Source organism: Mugil cephalus, chromosome 15, assembly GCF_022458985.1.
Source record: "Mugil cephalus isolate CIBA_MC_2020 chromosome 15, CIBA_Mcephalus_1.1, whole genome shotgun sequence".
NCBI classification, from domain to species: domain Eukaryota; kingdom Metazoa; phylum Chordata; class Actinopteri; order Mugiliformes; family Mugilidae; genus Mugil; species Mugil cephalus.
In genome coordinates this window covers 16,544,078-16,562,027 of record NC_061784.1, presented here as the reverse complement: position 1 = coordinate 16,562,027, position 17,950 = coordinate 16,544,078, and the positions used below count along the sequence as shown (strand labels likewise).

Sequence of the window (17,950 nt, the reverse complement as noted above, 5' to 3'; positions counted from 1 at the left end):
TGAGAAAAAGTTAAAGAGAAACAAAAAAAAAAAAAAAAAAAAATCTACAATGTGACAATCAAGGTCATTGAACTCATCTTGATTAGGCGAGACGCGTGCGGCCGCAGCGAGCCTCATTAACGCTCCTTTAACGCAGTCACAAGTCGCTCAACGGAGTCTTGACGTGTATACAAAAAAAAAAATAAAAAAATGGGGAGGGGGGGGGAAGAAAAAAAATGTATCTGCAATAAAGAAATAATGCAACAAGGATTCCTGGCTCCGATTCTTTTAAAAAGGTGCTGATTTGCCTCGATGCGACGCTGAGGCCCAGGAAATGATGACCCTTAAAGAGATGTGGTATTGTTTGCACTTAGAGGTGTGAATTCAGAGCTTAACGGCTTTTTCCTCCGAGCTGCAGACGACTCTGGTCGCGTCCAGAGGTGACAAATGGACGGAAAATCTGCAAAAAGTGCCGTCGTTAAAACGGGAACAATAAGCTAAAATGCCCCCGACAGGTCTCTTAAAGTTTAATGTCTCCTAGAATATATAGCTGAAGCTTTTAAGGCGGTCACAAAAAAACCTTCCAGCCTCAATCATCCGATCGCTGTGACCGTTTGCTACTTAACAAAAAAAAAAGAAAAAACTCAGGTGCTACATCTGTGGTTCATTTTAGTGAACCAACAATATGTCCAGTTTGTCCCGAGTTCTGATTCATTATCCACATCGGGACCATCAAGCTGCGTTCACTGTAGCCGTCGGCTTTCAGACATTCAAACAAGGAAGCAGAAAAATGACTCGAAAAGAACGTCTGGTGTTGGTTGGGGAGACGCAGGAAATGGTTCCTGGACGCCACTGGGGATCTGAACGGCAGCCGGAGCTCCTCGTCATGTAAAGTGAGGTGATAACTGAAGAATGTGTCATTTCCCTATAATCCCCAAGGGGAGTCAGTAGTAGGATAGGTACGCATGAATGGCAAGAAGGAATTAGAGGATACGTGCTCGGTGGCCCATAAGAGCGCAACCAAGGGACAGTTTAGAGTCTCAAGTCGGCCCTAACTGTAAGCTTTATCAAAAAGGATAGTCTGAAGCGTCGACGCTTAGAGTAGAGAGCTCGCGATTCAATCTCCCGTCGTCCACTGGGATGACGAGGAGCCGTGAGGTCTTTGAGATACGACAGGCGACAGGGCTTTAAGGTTCTTGTATGCGAGGAGGAGATTCAATTATATCCTAGGTTTTACAGGGAGCCACTGAAGACTAGCTCCGAGTTGAGTACCGCCATCTCTTGGATGGTGTAGATGTGGTTGGATCAGTGTTCCTCAGCCTCCCTCCAGAAAACAAAAAAAAGGGTTTATTTCATCAATTAAAAAAAGGCCACGGGTGAGACGTGATGAGCTTCTACAGCTGAAACGTCTTAGGTCTCTAACATCGGCCGTTACATTTTCTCAGGTGAGGCTGGATCTTCTAAGATGTGCGAGAAGCAAAAAAAAACACTGAGCATTTGGTGCAAGTAAACCAATGATCACCAAGTCACTAGGTCACCCATAAGACCTCCTGTAGGCTCAAAATATCTTATAAAAGGACACCGCAAAAACAAAAGCCAACAGATGCCATCACAAAAGTTCTCAAACCGTTCTAGAGCTTGCCCAGTTTCCTCTCCATCTACTCAAGGTGCTGAAATTCTAACTAACTAGACCTCAACTAGTCTTCGTCGGCTTTCCCGGGCGCAACAGGGGCCACCCCAGGGTTACCGCACACAGACACACACACAAAAAAATATATATAAAGTGGTGATGGTCACGCCAACACCCGGAGGCTTTCTACACCAGGCAAGTTCTAAAAACAGGCAAATGTTCCTCATGTGGCAACATCAGCTTCACTCTACAGACTTCTGAGAAAACACACATAAATAAGGGTTTATGGCATTAAACAGAAACCAAAAAGACAACAGCTGAGACGTGTTGAGCTTCTGCAGCTCGAGTGGTCGTCTTGAACCTCTCCAACGCCGCCCTTTATTCACGTCTTCACAGGTGAAGCTGGTTAAGGTGATTAAGCACAAGCACTGATTGAGGTGACGCTCGTCTTCCTGGAGGGTAGCTGTTGAGTTTGATTGGACGTGTCTTTCCGGAAGATGTTTCATCCAAGTAGCTTCTTCAATTCTTAAAGACTGGTGGGGAGTCTACGTTAGGACCCACCCCAAACTCACTCTACACATTGACCAGATACTTGGAATTGGAGGAATTTGTGTCTTTTCCGTACTTGGTGAGTCATAACAGACCCTGGACGAGCCACAAACTTAAAACTGGCCAGTAGTTGTTTAGAACTAAAGAAGCTAACCTTAACCCAGAAATCCAAAAAGTCCAGTTACCTTCGTTTCAGCTTGTTTCTGGATACACGACCTAGAACCTCGTTAACAGACACGTTAACGACTTAAATACGTCCATGTGCGTTGACTCTCTCTGACTGCTGAACAAACATCTCTTCAAAACATTTATTCAAGGATGAAATGTTTACAGGAGACTTCAACTCGTGATTGGCTTCAAGTTACTTGAGCAGGACGGTTACGAACGACCAGGCTGAAAAACGTCTGTCGTTCATGAAGCCGATGCTGCGTAACAATTACTACAGCGACTTCAGACACGTTTCTGTACGACATGAATGTATTTTACAACAATTTAAATTCTTCATTGTCATATTTCATGAAAAAAATAGCATGATTTCATTAGAGAATCAGTTTCTGTTGTGCAAAAGAACTAAATAATGGATAATTAAATTAGCATTTTTTGTATCACGAGCTACGTGTTCTTCACTTTTGTTCAAAGCCCAATAAATATTTGTCACCTCATCTTATAAGTAGCTCTTAGTGATTCTTACCAGGTCCCAGACGCCGACGCTGGACTCACACCAAAAACAAACCAACAAACGAAATGAAAATGCAAGGCAACACATTTTATTTCAAAGGCCTAATTGGCGTTAAGGTACAGCATATTAAATATTAGTCCAGAGACAGTCGTCGCAGAATAACATACCATCCTTTTCTTTACGTGATACATTCAGGCTGACTTTAAATGACGTATATTTTACATACTGTTAATGTGGCGCTAACGTGAGAAGGCCGGTGCTTCCTGCCCAGATCCCGGTTCCGTTTAAGTCTCCTTTCGTTCGCAGATGTCTCGCGTTAAGACACTTCACCGCTGCCGTTACCTGGAGATACTAAGTGACTAGTAGCATCTGTTAGTGTTGTGATAGTTCCTCAGAGAGCTGTATAACAGAATAATATATTTTACATCCCTGCACATAATGTTATATTTCAATAAATATAATAAATAAAAAGTACAAATATCTGAATAATATGGAACCAGATCATTATCAAAGACATTTTTTTTTTTGTCAGTAATACATTGGATCCAACAACATGACTCACTTTAAGGGCAAATCACATGACATGAGTAATGTTTCCTGCTTTGTTTAAAAAAAAAACAAACAAAAAAAAAAACTACAATATTACCGTCGTGATCAGCTTTAGAAGGAAAACTACCTCGTCCTGTCGGCACTGTGTGGAGGCAGGAGACGGACAACAAAGCGTTTTTTGCCCTGGAGTGTTTTTTGATCCACATACATTCTGGTTTTCCTTTCATTCACAGAGTCGTGCCTGCAGCTCTCAATGCTCAGTCCGGAGAGATCGTTTAGCACTCTGATTAAATGTTAGTGTCGCACGTGTGAGGGGCGTGGATACGGGAGAGGAACTCCTCCCTTCCTTCGTCCCGGCTCGTCCTTCAGTAATTGACTTTCCCGGGAACCTGCACATTCACCCCGCTGTAGTCCACCATGTACATGGGCCACTGCTGCAGGGAGAGAGACACACATCGGCCGTCAGGGTGGAGAAAAGCTTTTCATTGCCACAGACATGTTTTAATTTGACGTTTTAGTAGTTCCAGTTAAACACACGGACGTTTCTGTGACCACAGCTACTGAATCCACCGCTCAGACCGTTTGATCATAGGTAGTACGAAAATAAAGTGAAGTCAAAGCAAGTAGAGCTCCCCCTGGTGTCAGACTGCAGTATAGGTCATAAGCTCCACCTCCTCCATGTTAATGGGGCGGGACTTGCGCCAAAATAAAACTAAAACACATGTTTTCAAGGCTGTCAAGGCTAATATAATATTGATGCAGTGTCATTCTTTTGGAAAAGTTTGAAATCAGTTCGCTATTTGACGCTCGATCACTACAAGTTGCCATGCCAACCGTTCTGTGAGAAAATTAATTAGGGAGGTAACGTCTATAATCCAGCATTTCCTCGTAACTTGTGAAAGTAGAGTAGATTAAACGAAAATGCGAGTGAGTCTGGAGGAAACGTGGGCGGGTCAACGATATCCCGGCTCTGCCCGGCTCCACTCTTGTACTGCACCGATCAGCCTCACAGGCCTCAAGATGGCGCCGCCCGTTTCCCCCGGGAAAATAGCACGGGCAGAACGCGCCATAACGGGGGAAACGCTCCGGCTTCGGCGCACTCGACGCCAACAACGAGTGGGTTACGTGTCTCCAAACAAGCGATTCACACGCGCGTCGGCGATGCCAGGAGCTGCAGGCTCAGAGCTTGCGCTGCAGCCAACCCCCCCGCTGCCCGTCCCTGCGGGTGGTGAGCCGGCAGGGACGGGACTCGATGTTGTTTTTTTTTCAGCCTGGTGAATGAAAGTTTGGAGAGGGACCCGCGTTCCTCGAGGTGTACAAACTGCTCAGACATCTGGTGGGGATGTCTCCTGGGTGCCTCCCAGAATTCACTGGAGGGATTATATACATACATATATATAGTATCTCATCTGGCTTGGGGAGAACCACAGGTCCCTCATGAACCAGAATGTATTACTATGGAGAAGCAGGTCTTTAACACCTCGCTAACCCTGGTGCCACCGCAAGACAACTCCCACTGGACTGAAATGATTGGATGGAGTTCAAGATTTTGTCTGTTTTTTCACCACAGTAGTAAATCACTATTTTAAAATTTCAAAGGAATTACAAGCACTTTCGTTCAGCGACAACTCTCCAAAGTGATCCTGGACGTACCATCACTGGGATCTGATTGGCTGATATCCCCATGTCAGAGGAGCCGGCTACTCGGTTGCTCTCCTGGACTCTCTTGCGCTTCCGTCGATTGGTGGAGGCGTCTGTTCCTACTGGCGACACCGAGCAAAGAAGCGGTTTTACTTCCGTGAGCAGACGGTTCAACCCTCGGATGAGTTTAAAGGAGTGAAACAACACCTACCTGTGTTACAAGCCTGGCTACAGATTTCTGCAAAAGGCCTGAGGAAGAAAGAGAAAAGGTTCGGTCATTTCAGGTGACTCGGTTGTTTTCAGACATGCAGATTCAGATGTTTTCTTTTTTTTTTTTTTTTTCCCCCGTCACAGAACAACAGGATCATTTGCATTAGCAAAGGAAAGAATTGTGGCTGATTTAAGCCTCTGCCTCCATTCTTTCATCATAGCTCAGCTGCTTTAATGGAAAAACGCTGCTCCCTATTTCACATTATTTACATTTGCAGAGGAAGATTTTTATTCCCCGACATCTTAGAGGCTGGATTTAAATCCAAAAGCATAAATAAACCATAATGAGCTTAACCGCCGAGGAGCAGAAAATTCCCACTGAAATAAACAGCGCGATGACAGCTAAGAGGCTGCTGAATATTCAGGTGCCTCTGCACTCACTGTAGCTGGCTCTTGATGTTGAATGTTACTTTATCTGCAGCTTGAAGGATTTTCTCCAGGCACACGATGTCGTAGGTGTTGGGGTTGCGGAAGGGGATGTCGTCTGGGAGGCCGCTCACTTCCACCGACTCTGGACTGCCTCGGATTAGTTTGTACGGGACCACGACGGAGCGGTCTAAGCCCAGAGCCTCGCCTAGACACGGCCACAATAATGTGATTAACAAGAGTAACGGCTCCGCTGTGAAAAACCATTAAATCCACACGCATTAACAAATAAAGTGAAAATTTATTATTATTTTGTATATATACTTTTTATCCGCTGTACCTCACTCTTATTTTTTACCCTTTTTTTTGCTGACTGTAATTATCTACCCATCTAAGAACAGGCTAAGAACAAGGGCAACTTTCATCTAGAGCAGTGATTCTCAACTGGTGGGTCGTGTCCCAAAAGTGGGTAACAGGCCTATTTTCAATGGGTCGTGGGCTTTTGTATGGGCAAAAAAACAAAACAAAAAACAAACGAAAAAAGTAAGTGTTCACACTCCTTAACACTAGGTGGCAGTAGGTGGCTGGTGACACCTGCCATTTCACAGTGTCACTTTCCTAAAATAAGTAAACTGCCTAGAGAAAATTTTTGACAAAATGATTTTTAATAATAAATATCATATACTCAATATTTGACTCTGTTTTTTGTGTTTTCTGAAAAACCTGAAAAAAATGAAGGTGCGACGCAGATTATATGAAATATGGATTTTCTTATAAGACAATTGTAAGAAAACTCAATTTTGTCTACTTGAATCTTTTTGAATTTACACTTTTTGTTAAAATTATTTTGTGTTTGTGGATAAAAACTGCTACTGAAGATGTACTAACTGCAGTTTTCCATAATGTAGTGTTGGATATATTCGATCATTTTTTTTAAATTTCATGTATTTTGCATGAAAAAAAAAACAACCGAGTGTTATAAATGTCTGTTAGTGAAATGTGCCTGTCATGTCAGCCTTATGATTAATGCTTGAAGAAGTTTTAATAGGACATCGTTTTATATTCAATGAGTGGGTACTGAGCTGAAGCTACATATTTTCAGTCTTTCTGGAACTACTTGTCAGTATTTACTTTCTTTATTTGGTGTTTGTGGATGAAATCTCTGCTGAGTCTGTTAAAAAAGGCTGAAGTTGCTGAAGTGAAGAGTTCCGCTGCTAACTGAGCTTCTACCTTATCTGAGGTTCAAACTGCACAAGCTTCTCATTCAATAACTTTGAGAAGTTGAAAGTTTCCTTTGGATGTGGGTCGCGTCTCGTCATTAAGGGGGGACGGCGGCTCCCCACGTCAGACCAGTTGAGAACCACTGGCCCAGACGTCACTACACAAGTGTCTTTGTGAGAGCCGCCTCAGAGCTAATCTGAGCTCGTTAAAAACCCGGTGAATCGCAGAGAACTCCGCGTGTTTTCACCGTATTTCTTGTTGAACAGTTCCTTGACTTGCTCTCGAAGGACCACCTTCTCGCCCATGCGGTTGATGTCGTCGTCGTCTGTCGGGAGAAGAGAGGTGGTCGGTGACAACATTCGCACACGGACTAAAGCGCTGGAGCTACACAAACGTGTTCTTCTCACCACTTATTGAAGAGTAGGCTTTCTTTAGTAAAGTGACTCGCCGAGGTGCTGAGGAAAGGAAAGAACATCACATGTTATTACTTTCACTTCTCTGCCAGATGATGCTTAACAATAATAATAATAATAATAATAAATAATAAATGCATATTCTGCTATTACCTGGTTTTGGAATAAGTCCTTGAAATGGTCTGGAAACAACAACAGATATATGAGCAGGTTGTCTGAAAGTCATTTATATCTTTTTCACTTAATAACAGCAAATAGAGTATTCTAGTTATTATGATAAATAAAAGGAAACAGAAGGGAAGGTCTGGTTTTCATTTGCCTTCATTTCACTCACAGAGGCACCTCCCAGTATTATGTTAAATGACCAGAATAAAAACTTGGTTTATGATGTGTGTGTCCTACAGGATATCTCTTCCTCTTCATGTTTAACATTCAAACTCAACTCTTCATATAGATGTTAATTAAAATGATTTGATGCGATATTCATGTTCACATTCTCCCCAAAAATATCAGTTACTATAGAACTTTTATTTTGCTGTGGGAAATTTAACAGAAGGAGAATTTATTTTCCCCCAACCTTATCAACAGAGAACCAATGAATTGGCTCAACCACACGGATTTTGACGATTTCACTACTTGGTCATCAGCTGATGTTTTTACCCCATGTGGCACAAACGAGCTCAGACAGAACAGATTTATTCCAACCAGAGATAACCCATCGGTTCATGCTGTTACTTCATTGGGCAGATAATCAACCCCTCTCAGTCCGACTTAAAACTCTGTTCTGAGTGACGCGGTTACGTGAGGCATTTTTATTCAGATTATCAAAGGGATATCGGTCTGTGATTTCACGGATTAATAAAACCTCAAACCATTCCCGTTTGTGATCATGTGTCCCTCCTTTCCCACCTGGTGATGGTGAAGTTGATTTTGTCGGCGACCGCCAGGATCCTCTCCAGGTTCTGCGAGCCGAAGGTGCAGGGCTTCCTGAAGGGGATGCCGGGCGGGAGCCCCTCTATGATGACCGAGTCCGGGTTGTTCTTGATCCTCTTGTAAGGCACTTGGACGGGGTACTTGATGCCCAATGCCTCCCCATACTTCCTGTTGAACAGATCTTGGACCTGCTCCCGCAGCGTGTTGGCCAAGTCGATCCTGGACAGCTTGGACTCCAAACACTCTGGAGACGGAAGGACACAGAACACAACGCGCACCGTGAAACGTCACCTCCTCAGAAACCGGCTCCAACGTGATTTTCCTTCGACCGTGCAGCCGCACAAGCTGAGCGATGAATGCTAACACACAAGGCTGATTTTTCGTCTGAAGAGACGACAGCGCTGAATCTAATCTTCAAAGCGGCGGCTGAAGGTGAGGTCTGGCGTACCTGAGAATCCGGGTCTCTTGGATAGAGCCGCGGCGTCCTCCGCTACCGGCGTGGCATCCTTGGCGTCAAGCTCTTCGGAGGAAACATACGTTTTAAAGGTTAAAGTTTTGTTTTTGTCATCTATGAGGATTTACCGAACGCCGCAAAGGTTAAGAGTTGCCTCGTGTCCCGGGAGCTGAGCTTCATCACCAATAAAATAAATCCCAAGAAATCCATGCAAGGATTTATTTATTTTTGTCGTAATCGGAGCTGGTTCGAAAAAAAAAAAAAAAAAAGTACATGAACTGAGTTTGACCTTATAATTTCAGCTCCGCAGAGGACGGCACAAATAGCATCTTTAAGGCTACATCACGAGCTTCCAGATGGTGTGACTTTCCGCAGAGATCCCACTCCGTGTTCAAAGCTTTAAATATTATAGTGTTTGGAACGGCTACATGTTTACACCCCACCCGCTTTTGTAGTGATCACAAAGCCCAGATACAGGACATTTTATCAGCTCTTTTAATCTTCGACCTCCAAGAAGAGAGGCCGACTAAACAACCCGGACTAAACCCTGTTGTATAATCCACCTACATTTAACAAAAAAAACTTTCCATCTTCATGAAAAGGTCAAGGGAGAATTTCACATTATTTCTCCGTTAACAGAACAACCTAAAAGAGACGTACCTGAATCACAGACGGGGATGGAAGGCATCTCTTGTTTCACTTGCTCCGTTAAGAGGTCAGGCCTGGAGACAAACAAAATTATTTCAACGTCTGAATAAATCCCTTAATCAACAAAGCAGAGGAATGCGCACGTAAAACTATTTGCAGTATTTACCTTTTAATAACAAACTGGATCTGACTGCTGGCGGCCAAGATCTTCCGTAGTTTGGCTGCTCCGAAACAGTTGGGCCTCCGGAGGGAGATTCCCTCCGGCAGCCCGGTGACGTACAGATCTTCTGGGTACATCTGGAACTTGGAGTACGGCACCTTGGCTGGTTCGGGGAGACACAGAGCTTCGGCTGAGGGAGAGGAGACGGAAAATGCTCTGTTAGACGCATTGTCACGTCATTAATGCTCATGCAAAATATGGCTAAAACAACGACGGAGCGGCACGATTATGGCTGACTTTAGCAACGGTAACGCTGGCTAACACTGGCGGGATGAAAGCTTCCAGTAGAGAGGGTTTTATTCTCTTTGTGCCGCGAGGCAATGAAGACGGAAAACGCGCTATAAAGGTGCTCGGAGGAGGAGAGAGTGACATGGATTATGTGCACTGTGAGTTTAATCTCGCGTCTGCAGCCGAGGACAAAAAGATTTATGGCCGGCAGCCTCTGCCTTGTGTCTCCCCCGTCTCTCACCCTTTACTTCCTGTCTGCCTTTCGTGATAAACTATCCAGTGAAGGAACACAAAGAAAATAAAAACGAACTGGGCCTGGATGGAAGAGAAAACGGTTTTCAAACTTAAATCAATATAATTTCATAAACTCCTCTCATAAATTTATTTATTTATTTTAAATTCACACCATTTCCTTCATCCTCACGTTAGAAATCTTGCAAGATTCGGTTGCACAAATCTGGGGAGACCGTGCAACAAGACTCGGCCACATGTGATCCAAGATCAAAGACATGCCAGGAGCTCCAACTCTGAGAGCAACGTCGGGACTGAACGATGACAGGACGACACATGAGAGCTGCACAAAAGCAAAGATCGACCAACTTAAGTTTTAGGTTTTTAGTTTTAGCAACTGTTTCAAATCTGAATTTCTGTATGTGATTAATTGAATCGGGGCCCTGTTACCACTGTCATCACCTCACCTGTCCACCTACAGGGAACATCTGATACCATTTAGAGGCAGAGCTTCCTGTTAGCAGCATACACTAATGTATACACATATACTAATGTCAAAGGTTTTTGCTCAGTCGTTACTCGTCCGTTCGACTAAATCCTTCCAATTCCTTAACTAGTAAAACTGACTTGGGGTTGTTGTCATGGCGATCTCGCTTTCATGTGCGACAAAGGCGGTAAATTGACTACAGAGGGTTTTCACAGCGCCTCATTAGCACGTCGTAAATCCAAAAGACGCCGCGTTGGAGGCACTCGGCGAAGTAAACAAAGCGCACGGACTGAAGTAGATTGTGGGAAATGGTTTTTGGCTGTACCAAGTGGGCAGACCGTGGAATCAGAGAGAACAATGCCAAAAGTTATCAAAGGAAAGGAGGCGCTTGAGGCTAGCGAAGCTAAAGCAGGATCTACGAGGCAAAAGTCTGGACAGCATCTGGATTGAAACTCTTAACTGATTTTCTAGTGTAATGACAATAATATAATTCATATCAAGCTCAGGCGATCTTTGCTGACAGATGTCATCACCCAATCTGGGTCATCCTTCTGATGAAGGTTAAACTTTTCACCTGGAATAGAATGAGTTCAGGAAACGTGTTGCTACTGTAGCAGGTTATTAACTGTGGTCAGGATCAAATATTAAGTCAATAATGCCACATGTGGTAGCTTGAAATGAAGTAGATTATTATCAGTACACTAGAAAATTAGTTTGGAGACGCTGCTATAAAGAGTTCAATTATCTGACAAGAAATAGATCCTGGTTTAGCTTGGCTAACCAGAAGTGCCTCTTTTAGTCTGATTTTGTGTTTTGGCAGCACAGAAAATTCTAAATGTTTTTCACAGTCTGGCCGGTTGGTACAGCCAAACACATGGCAATGATTCACATTCATTTTCCGCGATCTACTTCAGCCCGTGCCCGTTGTTTACCTTGTCGAGTGGCTGCAGCATGGCGACTTCTGGATTTATGACGCCCTGTTGAAACCCTCTATTGTCAGATCTGCGCGGTAAAACCGATTCGTTATACAAGTTGGAAACGCAAGAAAACCCTGGTGTGAACCCTGATTGTCCGGTAATCAGACCTTAGCAACGACTAAACGTTTAACACGAGGAAAACAAATAATGTCCAGTTTTAAATAACATTATTTTGGCTCAAATGCTCATATGTGATGCAGGCTATTCAATCACTGACACTGTTATTCGCCACTACAACAGTCTGAAGTTACTGATGAGTTTCTTCCTTCATGCCACCACAAAGCAACACTCAGTCTTAATTGCTTGGACAGCTCTCTGCTGTCATTCCACTTATGGTAATAAAATACGGCCTGAGTCTTTTCTTGTGCTGGCACCCGCAGCGAGACGCACGGCCTTCTCCAAAAGCACTAATGCTCGCTTTAGCTTAAACTCTTTGCCCCGCGCTGATTTAATCTGATGCGATGAATCAATAAAAACGTGAACATTCTGAATTGGTGTGCACCGGTTAAAGCCGGGCGCACCAGGAGGGGATCCGTCTCGCTGCAGAAATGAATGCCAGAGCCTCCTGCGAACGAGGGGTGATGCTCCACCACTGCAGGTTGCTTACCGTACTTAATGCTGAAGAGGCTCTCCACTTGTCTCCGAAGCTGAAGAATCATTTCGCCAATATCCTCCACCAGACTCCCCGCTGAACGAGTCCGGCAGACAAAAAAAAAAAAAAAAAAAACACAGAGAGCGCCAAAAGAGAGTTATTACACCACTTCGGAGAGGTGAGGCAGCTTCCCATCTGTGAACATAACCACCTGTCCCCCCGCGCCGACTTTATTTTGATGAATTCCAGCGGCCCTGCGCTGACCTGATGACAAACGGACCGTGTCGTTAGCAGGTCAGCGCAGGGAGTGGAGCATTAATCATGGAAGAGCGTAACGAATGGACGGTGAAGGTGCGAAAACAGGAGCGAAGTACAAAGCCGGGGGGTTTTATTATGATTCCGGTTTACCTTCAGAGGATCTTCTGATGCTCTGGGAGGCGGCGCTGGGAGGTGACAGAGCTTCAGCTGCAGGATGCGAGAGATGAGTCGTGAGAAGGGCAAAACGACGACAACGATGACAACAACAACACAGCTGCTTTATAAAACAAATGATCAACTACAAATGCAAACGTGGTTTTACAGCGAGAGTCGACAGGAGACAGAGGTAAGGGAGGCAACCCAGGTTTAGTCCTACATTGAGTTTTGAGGTGATTATTATATTTGGCCCTGTTCAGACCTGGTATTAACTATTTGTCCTGGGCGATCCGATCATTAGTGGGCAGCTTAAAGTACCGGTGTTCACACTGGGGATGTACCGATCGCATTTCTAAAATGATCGAATCGTTATTGGGCTTCAGTCTTACGTCCGATCTTATATAGTTATTAATATTAGTTCTGTCGTAAACTGGAACCACGTGCCTGTAGAGTCAAAACGTCGCCTTCTTCTTGGTTGGCCACCATCGATGGTGCCAAAGAAACACAGACGATAACTCGAGCGCACTCAGACAAAGGCTGAGACACTGAACACACTTCACGGATTGGGAGAACTCATGTTTTCTAGAGCCACAGTACAAACGACCCCCTCCTCACTACACTGAAATTGACTTCCTTATTTACTGGACTTAATATGGCGCCATGATGAATTTTAAAAGATGAGTATTGGAGGGACAGAAAAACAGATGTTATTATGATTATCACCAGAAAGGACAAAAACAGGTAAAATGTTATCTACTCATTAATGGAGGGAGCCTTTGAATATCATTTGTCTTTGTAGCTAGCAACTAACTCACTAAACGGATAAATAAATAAATCACAAGCTGTTTCCCTCATAGGAAATGGTGGGTGTCAATTAGCCATGTGCTCCTGTGGATGCTCGGACTTAAGTCTTGTCTTTATTTATCTTCACGTCTGGGGATTTTTCTATTGCTGCTGAAAACAGGGCAGCAGTGACATACAATTGAATCTTTGCACAGGTCTATAAAGTAACCACCGCCATGGCAGAGATAAATACGTAAGTAATAACTTAAAGTGTGTTGTCTGCAGGAGTGAGGGACCCACATACAACTGACATTCTTAAACAGCGGTAAATAGAGATTTATTGCTGTTCCATTCAGCACTACACACTTAAACAATCAGTTTGCACAGTGCTTTATACTGAATGTTGCACTAGCTTAGTAACATTAGGAGGCTACTGCTTATTATTTATTTATCTGTACTTGTATCACGTAATTTATTATCTGCCCATTTCCTTTATTGTAAATTATGTTATAGTTCCTGTTTATAGTCTACATTTAACACACAAATCCAAATATATAATATGTTCATAGCACATTAGTCAGTTATAGTGTCATTGTAAATACTGTCCATATGTTATAAAACCAACCTGTACCACATCGCTTATATACCACACTATTCATATTACATGCACTCACTGCTTATAGCTCTTCTGGTTAGATGCTGAACTGCATTTTGTTGCTATGTGCCTGTACACGTGTGCAATGACAATGGCAATAAAAATGACTCTGATCGAATCTATAGGTTTTTGACAGACGCTGTTGGCTCGATCTTCTACTGCGCCTCCAAATGCTGTGGGTGTTATTTACAAACACGCAGAGCGCGGCACTAAGATGCGATCACAAGCGGTCGCTCGAGACGTGCGTGGAGGCGCATTTTAGTGTGAGGTGTGAACACAAATACGCAGATGGCTAGACTGGGCAGTTTCATGGCCACTTTGGAGTCTCTAGACTTTAACCCCGTGGAGCTGGTTTGTGATGAACCGGACAGAACAAGAGTGAAAGCAAAGTACCCGACAAGTGGCGCACATTTCTTGGAACTTCTGCAACAAAATTGACTCTGTTTACATGTTAAATGAGTCAAAGATTGGTGAGTCTAAAGTTTAGAATATATTTTATATATTGATTAGATTATTTTTTCTTTTAACTTCAGTTGTTTATTTGGTCTGTGCTTTCATTTCAGAGTAAAATCAGACATTAAACTGCACACATTTCCATTAAAAAAAGAAAGAAATATTTAGTGTTCTAAAACCTCTTAATGTACTGAACAAAATAATAATATAACAGAATATTTTAGGCATTTTAAACAGGTGTAATATAATAATATATATGTATATATATATATATATCAGGTGTATCTGGCAACACTGATTCCAGTATACATGTTAATACTGGGTCTGAACAGGGCCTTTACGTCTACCGCCATTACACACACACATAAGACAATATAATCATATACTTGAATGTTACTGTCAATCTTTTCATGGAATAGTGTTGTGATAAATCACTGTTTTTACAAATGAAGTTTAAAATTAACTATTCCAGGCAAGATGAATAATAATGACCAGTTTAATAATGTTATATGCACGTTTGCAAAACACAGCTGAAAGCCATGAAATACAGTGAAAGTTATGAACTCGCCAAAATGAGTATTTATTGTTTGGTTCTTGGGAGCGTGTTAAATTGGAAGGTCGTCTAAGTACATGTAGCACGTTTGGAGACGTTTACAGCGGTGTAGCGTCTGAAAGCTACATCTAGCTTAGTAGGTGATTCTACTGTATTACATGATGCATCTTTGTAAAGTGCAGCAGGAACAGAATCACAACAGACCCTTTTGAGAACTGGCTTTTACTGAACAATGTAAAACATTTAACAGACATCAAAATCTGCTCTGTTGGATTCGAATAAACACGACTACAGTCTAGTCTTCAGTCTCACTACATGGGATTTTCTTGTAGCGTGCAGTCTGCTCGAGTGTGAAACTGAATAATGCAGGTAAACCTGACGACAAAAACGCGACTCAAGGTTTGACGTTTTCATTCGGAATCTTAGGGGGCGGCCCACGTTTTCTAGATCGGATCCATTTTACTACAATGCAAAATACCAGGACTTGAATGGGAACTCACTACAAATGCAAAACAAAAAGCAAAATGTGGCCGAGTGCACTTACCTTCACTTTCTTTCCTTTAGTGGTCATTTGTGAAAGAAAAGAAAACTTAAACAAAGCACAAGCAAATCAACGAAATAAAACAAAAATGCCTCCTGAAAGGAATGTATGCAAAAAAAAACAAAAAAACAAAAAAAACAAGATCACTTTGAGTAGACTCTTCAATCTCTGTAGCTTTGCAACAGCGCTACCTTCAAATGTAAGAAATGGCCTCGTTTATATGTTAATTTAATTTAGGGAAAAAAACAAAAGTCGATTTTGACATTTGGACAGTGTGATGGATTATGCAGGAAACTTGCAGGTCTGCGTGCGCTAAACTTTTGCAAAAGACGTCGTAAAGGGTGAATTCACTTAAATGATTATATATTTAAACGAATCCTTTTCCTGTTTTATTGGAGCTACTTTCTGAAAAAAAGAAAAAAAAAGAAAACGCCCATATGAAAACTGGCAACAGAGAGCAACAGGGACAAGGACAAATGAAAACTTTCAGAATCTTTCTCTGTTTTACCTCCATTACAATGGGGGTGGGCCGGCTAAGCTTTACCGTATTTGCACGTATTTGTTTGCAATTCGATTGAATTAACTTATTTTAATGGCATCTGGCAAATGAGGCAGGCTGTAAGGTCTGGAACGAGAGTGTAGTCTACTCAAATGATCTTGGGAGCCTCTATTTTCCTAGTGGAGAGGGTTCTATGTGGGGGGGAAGGAAGTGGGAGTCTCAACGGGACCTTTGAGGATTAGTGCGGTCTAGCTAACGTGTGGATTTTGGGCAGCGGGACTAGAAGAAAAAAGTGTCACTCCAAATCTGCAAAAGTGCACGATGCAGCTGTGTTAAGATCGCTGATTTCAGGTTACACTCGTAACGGGAGAGAGGACTCAGAGAGTGGGTCAATGTCCGACAGCTGATGCACGGCGCCGTTCACAGATGAGAGTCTTTGTGAGACTGGAGGGGGGAGAAGAGGAGCTACGGTGGGACAGAGCGAAGGGAGAAGGGGGTGGAGGGAGGGGGAGTTTAAGGTTGTGGCTACTGGTGACTGGGGTTGTGGAAGTGGAAGATAAAGCGTTTCCATACGTTATTGAGCTTCCTAAAAACGGCCAGTGTGAGGCTGCGGGAAGGAGCCGTCATCCCAGGAGTGCGGCAGTGTGAGGAGGCGGATGAAATGCAGGTGTTTGTGGGGCTGGCGGAGATGAGGTTACCTGCGTGATTTTCCATCGGGTGATGGGAGGCCGAGGGGGCTGGGGGGGCGGAGGGAGCAGGGGGGGCGGAGGGTGAGGCTGCGGCTCGACACGGAGCTGCTGCAGCGGGCTCGGCCACAGCCTCACTGGGCTCTTCCCCGTTTGTGCCGGCATCTAGAGAAGAAAACAGACTGGTTATCATCTTTTTACTGCGTTATACTTTATGTATATATTTATTCCAATTTGTCACTTAAATTTTTAATTGAGCATTTCCGATTAGTCTTATGTCGTTGCTGCCTGCTCTGTGTGTCCTTAATTCCCCCCTGGGAATAAATAAAGTTTTCTCGATCTGAATCTGAATAGCATTAAATTTCCAATTATTTCCAGTGCTGTCTTTTCCTTTTCTGCAGGGAGTCAACGGTGCACAACAGGCGGCAACCTCCAGGTCTGAACAATGAAGCCGGTGCAGAAGTGAAAAAAATTCATTGAGGTTGGCTCCAAAACGGAGCAAATCCCCATAGACCCCTCATGTTAAAAAGCCCAACTTTACAGCAATATTAAACATGTTTACAGCCTGGTACCAAAAACGATTTTGGTATTAGTTCATTTCACTATTCATGACAACTGTGGTGGATTTTTGTTTCGTTCATTTACTTTTATTAAAGTTTAAAATTCTACACAATTAAGGGCGTTCCCACTTTGAGTGACAGGTGTTAACCTGTGCTTTAGCTCCTCCCCAACAACCTCCCGTACATGCCCATATTTGGAGAATTCAATTGTGTGTAGAGTAAAGTTCGTCCAACATTGGGGACCGCGGTCTCCGCCCACTTTGGGCTTCATTTTCAAAGTTCCCAATCCAATGGGTGACGTCACAATGTGTTTGTCCATAGTATAAACAGTCAATGGTGCACAACTATAACTAAAGCAGGAGTTGCGTTATATTGTATATTGTAAAGCCCTGTCAAAATATGAATAAGATCTCTTGGTAGCCGACGGTTGGTCACTGGCGGATGTTAAAGGCTCTGGTTGCCTAGGTAACCTAGGTCAGGTGAACCAAGCAGAACCTGAAGATATTCCTTGTGCACGGATGGAGCAGGCTGGATATTGCTCTATATTTGAACAGGAAATACCATCTGGATCCACCGGAGGCTCTGAGCCGTTATTAAATTTCCACGGTTTCTTGTCCTCACATGACTGCTGGTCTCTTCCTGTGTGTGCCTCCCTTAATGCTTTGTTATGTATACTGTAGTGTGGCCTGTGGAGGGCTGATAAATAAGTCTCAACTGGCATCGCCAACAGTCCTGGATC

The 17,950-nt window shown here is 43.3% G+C and overlaps 1 protein-coding gene across 2 annotated transcripts in view; it reads right to left on the bottom strand.

The window, feature by feature from the left end:
• Positions 1–4: 4 nt before the first annotated feature.
• gtf2ird1 (GTF2I repeat domain containing 1) overlaps positions 5–17,950 on the bottom strand; it is a 37,851-nt gene continuing 19,905 nt past the window's right edge. Inside the window, exons 14-27 of one of the 2 annotated variants that reach the window (XM_047607894.1) lie at positions 16,664–16,816; positions 12,476–12,532; positions 12,083–12,163; positions 9,499–9,682; positions 9,345–9,406; positions 8,679–8,750; positions 8,207–8,474; positions 7,451–7,479; positions 7,292–7,339; positions 7,132–7,209; positions 5,679–5,871; positions 5,239–5,276; positions 5,040–5,146; positions 5–3,820 (exon numbers count right to left, since the gene is read on the bottom strand). In XM_047607894.1, coding sequence (XP_047463850.1) covers positions 3,752–3,820; positions 5,040–5,146; positions 5,239–5,276; positions 5,679–5,871; positions 7,132–7,209; positions 7,292–7,339; positions 7,451–7,479; positions 8,207–8,474; positions 8,679–8,750; positions 9,345–9,406; positions 9,499–9,682; positions 12,083–12,163; positions 12,476–12,532; positions 16,664–16,816 — 1,439 coding nt within the window. In that variant the 3' untranslated portion in view covers positions 5–3,751. Of the gene's footprint in view, positions 3,821–5,039; positions 5,150–5,238; positions 5,277–5,678; positions 5,872–7,131; positions 7,210–7,291; positions 7,340–7,450; positions 7,480–8,206; positions 8,475–8,678; positions 8,751–9,344; positions 9,407–9,498; positions 9,683–12,082; positions 12,164–12,475; positions 12,533–16,663; positions 16,817–17,950 lie in introns of both variants that reach the window. The other variant, XM_047607893.1, reaches the window with a different exon arrangement.